This window comes from Mustela putorius, unplaced genomic scaffold, assembly GCF_011764305.1.
Source record: "Mustela putorius furo isolate JIRA1106 unplaced genomic scaffold, ASM1176430v1.1 tig00003913_pilon_pilon_pilon, whole genome shotgun sequence".
Taxonomy (NCBI): Eukaryota; Metazoa; Chordata; class Mammalia; order Carnivora; family Mustelidae; genus Mustela; species Mustela putorius.
In genome coordinates, this window is record NW_025422060.1 from 8,032,632 (window position 1) to 8,047,809 (window position 15,178).

At 45.8% G+C, this 15,178-nt stretch overlaps 1 protein-coding gene across 6 annotated transcripts in view; it reads left to right on the top strand.

Annotated features, from left to right (window-relative positions):
- Window positions 1-15,178, top strand: part of CAMK1D (calcium/calmodulin dependent protein kinase ID) — a 430,562-nt gene that overhangs the window by 389,019 nt on the left and 26,365 nt on the right. For all 6 annotated transcript variants that reach the window (XM_004774892.3, XM_013047016.2, XM_013047015.2 and 3 more), the window contains one exon: window positions 4,151-4,226. In XM_004774892.3, the coding sequence (XP_004774949.1) occupies window positions 4,151-4,226 (76 nt within the window). The remainder of the gene's footprint in view (window positions 1-4,150; window positions 4,227-15,178) is intronic.

The following is a 15,178-nucleotide window of genomic DNA, read 5'->3' on the forward strand; positions in this document are numbered from 1 at the left end:
GCTTGTTCAAACACTGTCCAAGACAATATTTATTTTTTGTCTTTTAAGATTTTATTTATGTTTTTACTCACCCACCCACCCAGTGGGAGAGGGAGAGAATCTTAAACAGACTTCATGAGCACCGAGCCCAATGCAGGGCTCGATCTCACGACCCTGAGAGCATCACCTGATCTGAAATCCAGAGTCAGGAGCTTAACCCAGGTGCGCTGTGACCGTTTGGTTTCAAGGATCAAATCAAAAGTGGAATTGGAATGAAGCCCATTGGTGTCTGTTGCTGTGATTCATTTCTTTAAAAATTTTATTTATTTATTTATTTATTTGTTTATAAACATATAATGTATTTTTATCCCCAGGAGTACAGGTCTGTGAATCACCAGGTTTACACATTGCTGTGATTCATTTTTTAAAAAATGTCTTTGGTTGGTGAGAATACCCTTTCTCAGCTTTCTCTTTTCTCATTGTTACATTACATGTTGGAAGACTTCACTCTCCCCATTTGTCTCAAGTGCAGTGATCTCACCCTTGCCAGAAGGCCAGTGGTTCACCTGCCACTGGTTAAAAAGTGTTTTTATTGTGTTGTTGTTGACAGAACCTAGATAGGACACAACACCAGAAAGAACAAGAAATGTTTGGCACATGTACGGAGACTTCCACTCCCTGTATTGTTACCTTGATGTTTGCTTCTTAATCATTTAGAAATCTCCCCGCCAACACCCGTGCTACTAATCCTGGCATCTTTCTGTCCATGGCTGTCTTCTGTCAGTTGCGAGACTAGAAGCATCTGAGAAAGATACAGATCCCTTTTTTAAAAAGACAAAAAACCCCACAAAGCCGTACAATTGATGTTATAAATTTTACCATTTACACAAAATCTCACATTTTATTTTAAGATTTATTTATTTATTTGACAGAGAGAGAGAGAGAGAGAAAGAACACAAGCAGGGGGACTGGAAGACAGAGAAGCAGGCTTCCTGCTGAGCAGGGAGCCCAATGCGGGGCTCAATCCTAGGACCCTGGGATCATGACCTGAGCCGAAGGCAGATGCTTAATGGCTGAGCCACACAGGTGCCCCAGAATCTCATATTTTATAAATTACATGTGCCATCTGTGGCTTCAAGAATCTAAACATCTCGGGGTGCCTGGGTGGCTCAGTGGGTTAAGCCGCTGCCTTTGGCTCAGGTCATGATCTCAGGGTCCTGGGATCGAGTCTCGCATCAGGCTCTCTGCTCAGCAGGGAGCCTGCTTCCTCCTCTCTCTCTCTCTCTCTCTGCCTGCCTCTCTGCCAACTTGTGATCTCTCTCTGTCAAATAAATAAATAAAATCTTTAAAAAAAAAAAAGAATCTAAACATCTCAAGCAATCTTCCTGTTCTGTGTCGCATACAAATCAGTCAGTTCCTTTTCAAGGGCACAGAGGGCCTTGCACTATTCGCCAGAATGCGGGTCACCCTACCAGCCCCTCACCAAGGCGAGATGCTGAGTGTGCACTTGCCCCTGGGTATACAGACTTCTGGAGGGACGCTGTGTTCTTTATTCTTTCGTCTTCAGGATAATGGATGGTGGCCAGAATTTCCCTCTATCTAAAACACAGGGAACGAGGGGGAGGAGAAGAGGAAGAAGATGTTCTTTTAAGGGGCTCTCCCTCTCACCCCCAGAGTGCTGAGGACCTGAGTCTGGGAAGCTCTGAAGAACACAGGGTCAGCTCTTCCTCAGAGTGAAAGCTGCTTTTCAGGGACTGGGACTCTTACCCCTCTACACATCATGGCTCAGGGGATCAGCTCAATCTTTGCTTATAAACTGTGGCATTAACTATTGGAGGTGCCAACCTCTTCCTTCTCAGGGCTCCTTCCCCACGGCTGTCGCCGTGTCACACCTGGTGTGTGACATGAGCTTTGCCCCATATCCCGCACTGAACTCTTGCTGCCCCTGCACCACTGTTTGACAACTGGTACCCTGGGATGGCTGAGACTGGCTGGTTTGCCCTCTCTGTAAGGGGTTCAGCAGATCCCATGACGTGGAAGCCAGGGCTCCTACCCACCAGCCTGGCTCTGTGCTCAGAATATCTGCTGTCTGTCCTGCTGGGAAGTGTCACTGGGTCAGACATCGCCAGTGAGCCTTCTGTGCCTCCTTTGAATTTTCTATCAGGCCACACGGATGGCTCTGGGGGCTAGAAATTAGCTCCTTGCTGATGCAGTCACCTCCCACCATCTGTGCCCTTGTGGTCGCTCGGACCAGAACATCAGCTCAGAGAGAGCATATGTCCTAAATCAGCAGGACATTAATGTGACAAACGTCTCCCTTTTGTCAATTGCCATAGTAGAAGTGTCTGAGAAATATGTTTGTAGCAGTTATAGGGAAAAGGAGGTATTGATGGGTCCAGCCCCCCATTATCCAAGGGCTACTTCAGTTTGTGAGTTTCCTGGCTTTTTGGTTCTGCTTCCCCTTTTACTACTGCATGGAGGGTGAATGGAGCAAAGATAGGACATACAGACATATTTATTTTGCTCTTGATAAAAAAGACAAAAAGTCCAGTTCAAATGTGGAGGAATGGGAGCTGAAATCTAGAAGTAGATTTGGGGTTTATCTGTGGATTGTATTTCTTACCATCATAACCAGAAATAATCAGCAGAAGTTTGTATAAATCCATAGTCCTGCTTAGGAAAATTCATTGTAACAAAGATAAGAGAGGATTTCCCTGTTAGTTTTTCTGCCACAGGACTTTTCTTACAGGTAGCACTCAACTTAACAGTAAATATATTCCCATGGATGGAACTGGGATGAGGATGAAATTGACCAGGTTCAGATCCCAGCTGGTCCATTTCTACTGGGTAGCATCAGAAAAAGAACTTCTCTGAGGCTCATTTCCCTTAGATCAGGGGCAGAGAATGATCATTGCGAGGGTTGTTGAAAGGGTTATAGTAGAAAATACTTATGAATGACCCAGATCATGGCAGGGACATCATTCCCTGTTAGTCCAGTTGGGGAGGAAGTCAGTGTAGAGACTACTTTCTCGCTGGATCATTTTGGGCAGGTTCCTTGACCCATCAGTCCCTCTGGGTCCTGTGACTTGGGAGTCATGATAATAATAATTAAGCCCTTGCCCCCACCAAGGCCAATTAGTGTAAATGAGTTAATTCATCCCAAAGCCATAGAACACACAATCCAGCAGACAGCTTGTCTTACTTTGTCTACTCGCTTAGGTTTTCTGGAAGGTCTATGCTAAAGACACGTCTGTCAAGTGTATTTGGGTAAAAAGGAGATTTTGTTTGTGAAGTTGCACTGTTTTTTCTTGTATTTATTTACTCTTTGCACAAAGATGTGTGACAGCCACTGCCGGTTGGGAGACACTGGGTGTGGGTATCCAGCAGAGGCTCAAGCTGCAAGGCCAGGAACAGAAAGCAAGGCTCTAGGACAAAACAAGCTGAGACCCCCAGGATGGAGGGCTCTTGGGTTAGAACTGAGGAATTGGGAGTTAGGAGCCTTTTTGCTATTTCTTGGGTGAGAAAATGAAATGTTAGTACTGAGGAGGTCACCTGCCCAAAACCTTCCAGAGTGAGCTGAAAGCAGGTCTAAGGCAGGTTTCCTAGGACCAGATTTCAGGTCTCCCCTCCCCTGGATTGTGGCATCCATGAAAGTATTAAGAGGGGGCCTCACCTTCACGCCCCACGGCACCCAGGAAGGCCCTGCCTTCCACTCCATTCTGCCTTGCCACTCCACTCTGCCCTGGGGCCAGAAATGCTTCCCCAAATTAATTTTAGGGGAAGTCACACCCTAGGCTGTGAGTGGAGGGTATCTTTCTCTGACTCAGTCTTGCCTGAGCTGCGGTACCTAGCCCAGTCCCAATATGAAAGTGTCACCTACTCTAACTGATTGATTGATTGATTGGTTGAACTTTTTTGTTAATCTTGTTATACACACACACACGCGCGCGCGCGTGCGCGCGCGCATACACGCACACACAGTGTTCTTGTATTTTTTTCTAGTTAGAAAAGCCAATACGTAAATTAAGTTCTATATCTCTACTCAGTTTTTAGCATGATGGAAAGTTCAGCTTGAGAGGCGGACAGAAAAAGAGAAGAAAAATCTAAAAAATGTTTTATGTCTTGGGCATTTAACTTGTCATGCTTGTGTCTCTCCTTTGTCACTCCACAGCTCCCGAGGTCCTGGCCCAGAAACCATACAGCAAGGCTGTTGACTGCTGGTCCATCGGAGTGATTGCCTATATTTTGTAAGTACCGCTGGCCACCTTGGCTCCTTTTTTCTTTCTTTCTTTTTTTCTTTTTTCTTTTTTATTGTGTCAAAATATACATAACAAAATTTACCCTTTTAAGCATTTTTTAATGTACAAGTTCAGTGGCATCAGGTACCTTCCCAGTGTTGTGCAACCATCACCACTGGCCATCTCTGGAACTTTCTCATCTTCCCAAAGGGAATCTCTGTCCCTGTTAAACACTAACTTCCTGAAGTCCTGGGCAGCCCCCTTCCTATTTTCTGTCTCCATGAACTCGACTATTCTAGGTCCCTCATGCCAGTGGGATCATATAGCCTTTGTCCTTTCGCAACTGGCTTTTTCATTTATCATAATGTCTTCAAGATTCATCAGTGTTGCAGCAGGTGTCAGAATTTCCTTCTTTTTAGGCTGAGTATTTGTCCATTATATGCCTATAATACATTGTTTTTCCATTCAGCCTTCAGTGAACATGGGGTGGTTTCCACCTCATGGCTATTGTGCGTAGTGCTATTATGAGCACAGGTGTACAGACGTCTGCCTTTGGGTCTATACTGGAAGTGGGGTTGCTGGATCGGACGGTGCTTCCATTTAACTTTTTGAGGAGTCTTCACACTCCTTTGTAAGGCAGCACCCTCACTTTACATTCCCAACAGCAACGCACAATGGTTCCTGTTTCTCTACACATTTCCTGACACTGAGTTCCCATGTTTTACAATGGCCATCCTGATCGGTAAGAAGTGCTATCGTTGTGGGTTTGATTTGCAGTCCTCGTTTTTTAAAATTTACTTGTAATGTATTTGTTTGAGTAGAGTTGACACATGGGGTTAACACTAGTTTCAGGTGTAAAACATAGTTGATTTGACAACTCTGTTGGTTATGTTGTGCTCTCCACAAGTGCAGCTGCCCGCTGTCACAGTACCATCGGCCATGTTCCCTGGGCTGCCCCTTTCATCCCCACGACATATTCATTCAATCACTAGAGGCCCGGACCTCCCACTCCCCTGCACCCATGTGGCCCATCCCCCAACCTCCTTCTCTCTGGCAACCATCAGTTGTTCTCTCTATTTATAGGTTTGATTCTGCTTTTTATTTGCTTATGTATTTATTTGTTTCATTTTTTAGATCCCACACATGAATGAAATCATATGATATTTGTCTTCCTCGGTCTGACTTAATTCACTTAGCATCATACTCCATAGGTTAATCCATATTGTTGCAAATGACAATTTTTTAGGGCTGAGTAATATTCCTCTGTGTGTATGTGTATCAGTGGACACTTGGGCTGCTTCTCTACCTTGGCTATTATAAATTATTCTCCAATACATTTCTCTTTTGGCTAAAGATGTTGAGCATCTTTTCATGTGCTACCTTGGATTTCCTGGGGCTACAAAGCACTATGAAATTACTAAGAAATCTCCCAAAGAGATCAAAATGAGAAACAGTGTGATAAAAACCAAAATTGAGCCAGTGGAGTCCCCATTTCTTCTCAAGCACCTCATCTCTACAACCAAGAAAAGGCCATCATAAGCATAGGGTTGTTGTGGTTATTTCAAGGTGATCAATTTTGGGTTTTATTATTGTTTTTTATTTTTCTTAAGTCCTCTGTAAAGTTAGTTTTTTATTACAATTTCTTTTTTCAGTGGTACTCTCAAACACTTACTACGGAACATATTCCTAGGGTGGGTTTGTGCCAACTGGCGTCTGTAATGGATAGCAAATGAATTTCATCCTGAGGAAGGGAAGACTTTCTAGCACATAGAGCCCACTACACACAATGAAAGACCATGGGGGATTGTGATCAGAGAAAGTTCTGGCAATATGTGGCATCCTCAGGGATTGCTGGAAACATCCCCCCTGTGTTGGCTTTGTCTCATTATCTGGAAGGCAAGCAGTCTTTCTACAGTGTACATTCAACTGGGCAGCTTTTGTAGTTTAGTGTGGATTTAGTTGACAGCTCCTGTAGATTCCTGCCATTATCACAGGAATTATCTATTATAATGCCCTTGGCCTCTGTGGCTCCCACTTATGAAAACAGGTAAAGGCCAGGTGCATCTGAGCTGTAAAACGGCCATATTGCACTTATATAGTGCTCTCACTTTCAAAGCACATTGACTGTCTTCTATGGTAATTTCATCATTTTTTGGGGGGATGGGGAAGTTACAGACTGTTTGAGAGTCTGGTGAAAGCTGTGGACCCTCTCCCTTAATAAATTCATACACACCACACACACACACACACACCACACTTCTGCATATCTCATTAGGGATATGCAGCATTAGGGAGCTTCCTGGGTAAGCAGAAAGCAGACATAGGCCATGTGTTCTTTACTCTGGCTCCTTAAACCCCCTACTGAAATTCTTGTCAGAGGTCCTATCTTGCTAAACTTGACATGGAAGATTGAAAGAAATGAATGACGGGCCCTTCCCCAGAGGACTAAGGCTGGTGTCCTCTAGAGAAATCTGGAGCTTGGTAAAAAGCACCCCTTCATCTGGGCTTCTGCTTGCTTGTTTCTTCACATCTGTTCTGAAATTTGAACCACTACTCTGGTCTAGACTAAAGTCGATAGATTCCCTTGGTATCTATAACTGTATTTGAGATTGTCTCCCTGAAGTCTTGGCGTGGTGGTAGGGTGTCTACACAGCTATGAGGAGGTACAGATGGCTTTACTGGGATAAGCACTCGTGTCTTAGACAGCTCTGGGTGCTAGAGCAAAACACGGTAGACCAGATGACTTCATCAGCAGGTTTGTTTCTTATACTTTGGAAGGCTGGGAAGTCCAAGATCTAGGTGCCTACTGATTCTGTTCTACCTTGCTGACTGCCATCTTCTTGTTGTGCCCTCACAAGGCAGAAACAGAACATGCAAGTTCTCTGGTGTCTCTTCTTACAAAGGCACTGATCGCATTATGGAGACCCCATCCTCATGACCTCAGCTGAACCTAATTAACTCTCAAAGGCCCATTTCCAAAAACCATCACACTGGGGGTTAGGGCTTCAGCCTATGGATTTGAGAGGGACACTCTTCAGTTCAAAGTAAATGATTTGGTTGTACTGTGCACAGTGGAATTATTACAGGGGAATCCCCTTAAAATATGGACATTTCAAGATGGACAGATCATCGCTTTTTTAATAATTCTAACATCAAACATCTGTATAACAGTGCAGAAATATAAATGTGGTCCCAAGTTTTATCTCCCTTCACCCTCCCTTACAACCCTACAAGATAGAGGCAGTTTTTATTAAACTCGGTGAGAGAAGATAAAACTTCAGGGAGACCAAATAATGTAACTTGGTATCAGAATCGACATTTGAACCCCAGTCCCACTCCGACTTCCAGTCCGGCTCTTTGTGCTAACATGTGCCCTCATGTGCAGATGGGGTCACCCCACTGAGAGGAGAGAGGATGTTTCTTTCCATGTTTTATCCAGCTTGCGTTTGTTTATTTCTTTCTGCAAATATTTACTGAATATGTGCCGTGCACCTGTCACTTTGCTAGGGACTGGGAAGGAACACTCAACAGCATATACGCAGCCCCTGTGTTTGTGAATCTGGCTCACAGTCTCGTGAAAGAGACAGGTTTCGAAGAAACCTCATAAGTGAATGTGGAATTTTAATTTTAATAATTTAAATTTAAATTTAATTTAAATAATTTAATTTTAATTAATTTTAATTTTAATTTTTAAATGCCCCCAACCTCCTTCCCTTTGGCAACCATCAGTTTGTTCTCTCTATTTATAGGTTTGATTATATAGCTTTAAAGGAAGAGCACAAGGGGCCCTGACACAGTGTGACAGAGCTTCCCTGTTTCTAGCGGGTGGCTGGGGAAGTCTTCTCTGAGCAGAGGACCCAATAAAAGCAAACCTAAATGATGAGTAGATCAGGCAGATAAGGTGTGAGGAGGCAGTGTTCCCGGCAGACTGAACGGCCCGAGCGGAAGATGCTTTCAGCTGCAAGTAACAGAAAAACCAGTCTGGGCTGGCATCTGCATTTAGGAGAAGTCCTACCTCACATAATAACAATGACGTCAGAACCTCAGGTCTTAGCCACCCTCGCTCTCTGCCATCCTTAGCGCATTGGTTTTCCCTTGTGTCCTCCCCAATCAAGCACGATGGCCGCCACAGCTGCAGTCCTCATGGACAGACACAGCATCAACTTGTGGAAGAAGAGGTAGTGTTTACCCGCTGTGTGCCCATAAGAGCCAGACTGTCTTTCCCAGAAGTCCCTCAGCCAGCATTCCCTCATGTCTCCTTGGCCAGAAATGTCTCCCATGCTCATCTCTAAAGCGGTCGTGGAAGAAAAAATGGCACAGTCACAGCCAGCTGAGTGAAGCAGGTGACCATGTGGAGAGGGGCAAATCACAGTCGTGCTGGGGACGAAGAAAGCAGGAAACAGATCTGCAGTCGGTAAAGAACGTTTCTGTCATGGCCCATAGGTAGGGCACTGTCAGAAAGGCGAGCCTGGGGACAGTATGATGTCAAGGCAGGATATCAGCAAAGTTATATTCCAAGGGGTAAGCAAGAGCCTGGGGAAGGAGAGACTTGGCAGAAAGTTTAGGGTTAACAGAGGTTAGTGGGAAGCCAAAGAAGGCTCTGGGCCAGAGCTGTGAACTGACCTGATTTTCACTCAAGGATTACTTGGGCTACTCTGGGAACAGGGGTTGGACGGGGCTGCAGTGGAGGGTGGAGACCACTGGGAGGCGCTGTCAGATGAGCAGTCAGAGTTGTTTCCACCAGGAAGGCTGTGATGGAGTTCAGGTGGTGGATGTATTTTGGATGCAGGAGATAAAGGAGACGGAGGTTTCAAGTGTAAGGCCAAGCCTTTGGCTTAAGCGATCATGTAAATGGCTAAGAAAAAAAGAATTATGGGGTGGCGGGGGCACCAGTTTAGGGGGATCAGTAAGATTAAAAATTTTGTTTTGGGCGTATTGAACTTGAGACCGCTTTGAGATATCCATGGAATAGTGTATGCACATGCGGAAGTCAGAAGTCTGGGAGAGAGATCCAGGCGTAATGTATGTGGGTATAGTTTGACCATAGTACATTCAAATCCTTATCCCAACAATATAGAAGACAATAATTGGCAGGGTTAAAATACAGTATTAAGTAAAGCAATACTATATGTCTTTATTTCTATTTTAAGTAAAAACTTCATGAATGTTAATGTGGTGGGTTCCCTGGTCACCACTACCTTTGTCCTAGAGATTAGTCTCAGGCTGGTTTAACAACTGGGTCAGACTCCAAAATGGCGGGCAGGGCTTCTATTTCACTGGATGCGTTCCAGAACCCTGAGTCTCAAGCAGAGAATGAATGGACTTTGGACGTCTTAGTTATATACCTTCCAAGACGTTCAGATCCTTATGAGTGATAGGCCAAATTCTAAATAAAAATTTTTTAAAGATTTTATTTATTTATTTCAGAGAGAGAGAGACAGAGATAGCAAGAGAGAGCACGAGCAGGGAGGCGAAGGAGAAGCAGAACAGGGAGCAGGGAGCCCAATGTGGGACTCGATCCCAGGACTCCAGGATCCTGACCTGAGCTGAAGGCAGATGCTTTTCCACTGAGCCACCCAGGTGCCCCTAGATAGAATCCCTCTACATAATCTGGCTATGTTTGGAGAACCACTAGCTTCAAATTTGTCATCATCGGTATCAGCACCTAGCACTCCTTGAGTGCCTTCTGTGTCCCAGGCACTGTGCTAGGTGCTAGAGACACCATGCTGACCCACAGACAGCACACACGGGAAGCAAGCGCTGTCGCAGGGCTCTGCACTTAACTCCCGTTCTTCGCATCACTTGGAATGGAGAAGAGGTTAGCCTCTGCAGTTTTTGGGGGGGCAGCAGTATTTTCATTAGATCAACCTGTCACACAGAGATACCCAATCACAGCAAAAGCACCTGTGACAGGCCATGTACCAAAGGATCTCCTCTCTGTGCACCAGGCACCATCTGCATTTCGTCAGTGCACATACTTGACGGATTGTTTCTCTTTTTATCTCTGCGCTCTTATCTATGTCATCCATCATTTGGAAGAAGAAATGTTTTTTTCCCCTATCAGCGATACTCATTTCTAAAAATACATCAAATGGGTCCTTATCCTGTCAGGGAATCTGTCTTTGGGGTTCAGGGCTTACAAACAACCATCTTTGCCGGCATCACTTAAGCTACTGAGAAGGCTGGAGGACAGAAATTTTTGGCACTCCCGATGAGCATGCTGGTGTCCAGGCTGGGGCTGTGGATCAGCCAAGAAAGAACGAGTTCCAAGGACACAGAATTAGCATTTCACTGACCAGACTAAATTTTGTGATCATACACACACTGCCTTTCTTCTAGAAACTTCAAGGAGATGAGTTAATAAAGGTTTGCCTAAATTATGCTCAGGGATACAGAATGCTATGGAGAAACACAGGAGATGTTTGCCAGCATCAGAACTGGGCTGAGGTCTTAAGAAGTTGAGACATCAGAGCCTTAGGGCAGGCTGGATGGGGAGGGCAGGTCTCACCTGCCTGGGGAGGGCCCCTAGTCATGCTGTTACCTCTGACCTCCCTGCCTACCAGATCCTCCAAGCCAAGTACTTACAGTATCCCTTTAGACTGGCCTCCAGCATTGTTCGGTCTTTAGAACTAGGTCTCGTAAATATCAATTGGCCAATATACACTGCCCAACAGGCTTTGTGAGAGTGCTGCTAAGAATGCGTTAGCTGCATGATAGGCCCATTTTCTGAGACAAAGGATGCTCCTTGCCAAGGTGGTCATCATGATTTTAAACCACTGACAGCTGCTTCTTTATGGATACACATGTCCCAGGGAGAGAGCAGGAACCTGAGCTCCAATAGGAGCGAATGTAGTATAACCAGCCCCTGGGAAAGAACCAAGCCTGGCATATTTATGACAGTGGTTACTCCCTTCAGGAGGAATACTGTTAACACTAATAGGAATAATTGACCAGCATTGCCAGCGAGCAGCGATCATCTTGTTATGCTCCTAAGTTTTGTGGGATGGACACATTGCCTTATGTAGGCTACCTTGGGTTCATGGTCTGGACTTGGGCTTCAGAAGTTCAGAAACTAAATTACTCTGTTGATTCGTCTTGCTCAGACGATCCCAGTGAACTGAGTCACACTAGCCAGACCCAAAAGAGATTTAAAAACACAAAAACAACAACAAAAATCCTGTAGTGTCTGTTTACTAAATCATGAGATGTGTGCCTCACGGGGTAATTGGATACGTATGTCATCAAACTAGCATGTTCTCCCTCCAAGAGGAAATGCTCCACCAGAAAGCAAATTAAAGCAGAAGTTTCCTTTACGAACAAGGAATCAGAACCCTGGAGCTGGATGGTCTGATGTGTTTTCACAAAGCCTACAGTCGTCTCCAGGGCTTTCTCTACTGGAGAGTCTCGGTCCCGCTGCGGCACGGCTGTCTCTGGCGGCTGGTCCGTGCACACGCCTCCCTCTCCCGCCTCCTGCCCTACATGGCAGCCTCCATCCTGCCCGCTCTTTCATCCCTCCATCACCTGTATTGCCGTGGGCTTTGGTGGTTGTCACTCTCAGGCTCACTGATTTTGTTCCACCGGCTGCGTTTCAGTGTGGCACTTTCCGAGGACTTCCAGAAGGGTGCCGCCTCTCCCCTCTGTAGTCTCCGCTGAGTGGATCCCATGTGTGGCTAAATGCCTTCTGGTTAGCTTTAATCTCAGACACAGGTACCGCTTGACCATGCTGTCCCTGCTGCTTCTGGAGAAAGAATTTATTGGCTGTCCACTGACAGTTGGTACACCTCTGACCCCTCAGGACATAGTCAAACAAATACTGTCTGGTTTCAGAAAGTGGGTGAACAGGTGTGCACAGCTCTGAGGGAATTTTACAAGCAGGGCAATCAAGGTAAAGCAATTCTGCACTTTAGGTGGTAGGGGCAACTTCCTGCCAGTTGGAATCCACCAGTGTCTTTGTTGCACAAAGGCCCTGGGGTAGAGAGGACACTGGAGGGAGAAGCAGGAAGGGAATGTCTCACCTATGTCACCTTTACACTCAATGGCATGGCTTCAGGCCAGATAGAAAAACATGTCACTTCCTCTGCTCTCTTATGTTCATGTCATCATCATCTCTTAAAAACCCATCATTTTAGCAGCAGCCAAACGTTTCAGGAGATGTAGCCTGGAAAACAGAAGGCAGAGGATTGACATTTGCTCACTTAACAAACATTTATTGAGCCCAGTACGTGTCAGGCAAAATGATGGGGTTGCAGAGATGGAATCACCAACTGGCCTTGGAGGGGCTTACTGCCTGCTGGAGGCGACAGACAGTAAACAGATCAGTTAAAATCCAGTCTTGTCAGCTGTCACCTACTTGAGAGGCGAGAGCTGACTGCACAACAGAGGTGATGGTCATCTGTCCCTGGACAGGCTATCTTCAAATGCTGGCTGCCATGCAGGGAGATGGATGGTTTATCCTTCAAGACCAATTATCTGAAGATACGATGTGCTGACTGTGTTTGAGGTGAGATGGACCACTCAATCTGAAACATAATTTTTCAAATAGATCTTGAAAGATCTGATTCAGCTCTGACCTTCTGATGTCTAACACTTAGTTAGCATCTTAGAATTATCAGGATTTTTAATCCACCTCTCAGCATAGTGCAAAGAGGCCCTGATGGTATTTTACCTTATTTACCATCTGGTACCAAGCGCAGCAGCCCAGAGTCAGGAGAGAGGTGGTGCGTAGATCACACAAAAAAGCAGAAAGCATATAGGGGATGCCATGGCAAGTCGTGAGCTTGGGCCCCTTACTCCGTGCTGCGTGTGTGACCAGGAGGTGCAGACTACGGGGGTGGGGAGGGGGGAGACCCTAAATTCCAGGAGCAAGTCAGGAAATTCTCATGGAGGTGGTCAGAGGACCCAGGCAAAGGACAGACCAGAAGCCGGTGACTCTGCACCCAGCAGTGCAGCATGTGCTGGCAAGATCCTGCCAAGGGGTTCCCTCGCTGTGCCCTGAGGGCTCACTGTCTCGCCATCCTCAGCAGTGCTCTGTAAGAGAGTAAGCAGAGGCCAAGGGCACAGCGTGACCAAAGGCCAAAGCCCGTGGTGTGGCGGTACCGAGACATTTCCCAAATGCCGGGCGTCCCTCTGCAAACCATCACAGCTGCTCACAGATCAGAACATGGGAGACAGCGGGTGGGAGAGGGAGGAAGAAGGAAGCAAGCTGGGAGGGAGGAAGCAAGGGCCCCGCAACCAAGAAAAAAAAAAAGTCTCAATGCAAAAAGTCAAATTGGAAATCCGCCTGGGTTTCAGAATCATCAGTTAGCGCTGGTGTTAATCACCTCCAAATGGGTTGTCTACACCCCTCCATGCTTTGGGATGAAATCCATGACTCGTGAGAACTAATTTTAGCTGCTGGAAGTTTCGCTGGGTTTTTCCCAACACAACACTCCCAGCTGTTTGAAGCTCTCCCTGCTCATTACCCCCGCCCCCCGCCTGCCCTCCCTTCCACTGTTAGGGAGAGCGCGAGTCTACCAGACATCCTCAAGGTGCCATCCATCTAGCTAATGCAACGATCAAAAAGTTGGACACCTGCAAGTGAGACCATGGATCATGACGCAACAGCTATAGACACTGCATTTTCTAGCCCAGCCCCTGAAGCCTGCTTTACTCCAAACGGAAGATGCTACTCGTTCTCACACTTGGGGAAGTACTGAGTCTCCTTTCCGCCCCCCCAACCCCCGCCCTACCCGGCTCCCAATCTTCAGCTCCAGTTGCGTATAAACTTTCCAAGAAATGTGTTTCCTTTGTCCCCTAGATCTTTCCCTGATCTGCTTACTCATTTTCAGCTTTCAAGGCAGGATCCAAATCTCCGCGGATGATATGGGACCTTTATCCACTGTATTTTCATCAATCCTGCTTTCCTGAAGTCAGCCTGCACATGGTTTTAATATGCGAACCATTCCTGGTTTCTCCAGCCTGATCTCTTCCAAGTTTGCATGGAGAAAGTTCTGGAGCGTGCATAATCAAACATATGGTTGCTGAAGTGATTGGATTACGTCTTGGTAATGATTCGGGTCTCATTGGTCATTCTATTTTATAAATCCGAGTAATATGCTGGAACCTGTTTTGTACACTAAGTGGATCTTGCAGTTAATGTACAAGAGGTTTATCAGCTTAAAAAGCTTTGCTTTAGTTTATTAGTCTGTTATATTATCCGGAGTAAGGCTAAATAAAAGCTCAGAGCCTTTCCCACAGGCCCCAGACATCCATAAATACCCACTGAGTGCCAAAACAAAAAGGCAACTGGGGGCTTCCTGGAGTTGTTGAGTATCCAGCAGACTCTCGTTTCCAAAGGAGAGACACCCAGATTTGATGGGCTTTGTGAATGTTTTTCAGAGATTCTTTGGCCTTGGCGTTGGCCTTACGTGGCGTACTTAGTTTGCAATAATATACATAGAGGTTTGTTGTTTTGGTCATTTCTATGGCACCCTGGTCTAATTGCATAAAAATATTTTTCCTTCACAAATATGCCTTTGAATACATGTTCTCAGGAGATCTGGAATCAAGGGCTCCCAGGCTAAATGCTTGGAAAGACTGGTCTCTAAAGAGTAACAACAAGCTAGTCTCCGGGACACCTCATATTCACAACATGGTGCACAATGTTAGGATCATAATTTGGTCCTTTCTCGAGCAAGCTTAGAGATGTAGGTCAGGGTGGATGGGCATTTGTGGACGAGTCTGAGACTTTGCACAAAGTTTAAAAATATAATGCTTCATTTCCATGTTGTGGCCACTGGACTGAGTCCCTTGGGGTTTGTCTGCTCCTTTGTCCCCCTCCCGCTGTTCTTCCTGGTGGTGAGCAGGGTCCCACTTGAGTGCTTCAGCTGAAGTACTGGAACAGGATTACAGAGCATGTGACAGCACTTTCCCAGGTTCTGCGTATATCTATATATATGTGTCTGCATCCATCTATCCATCAA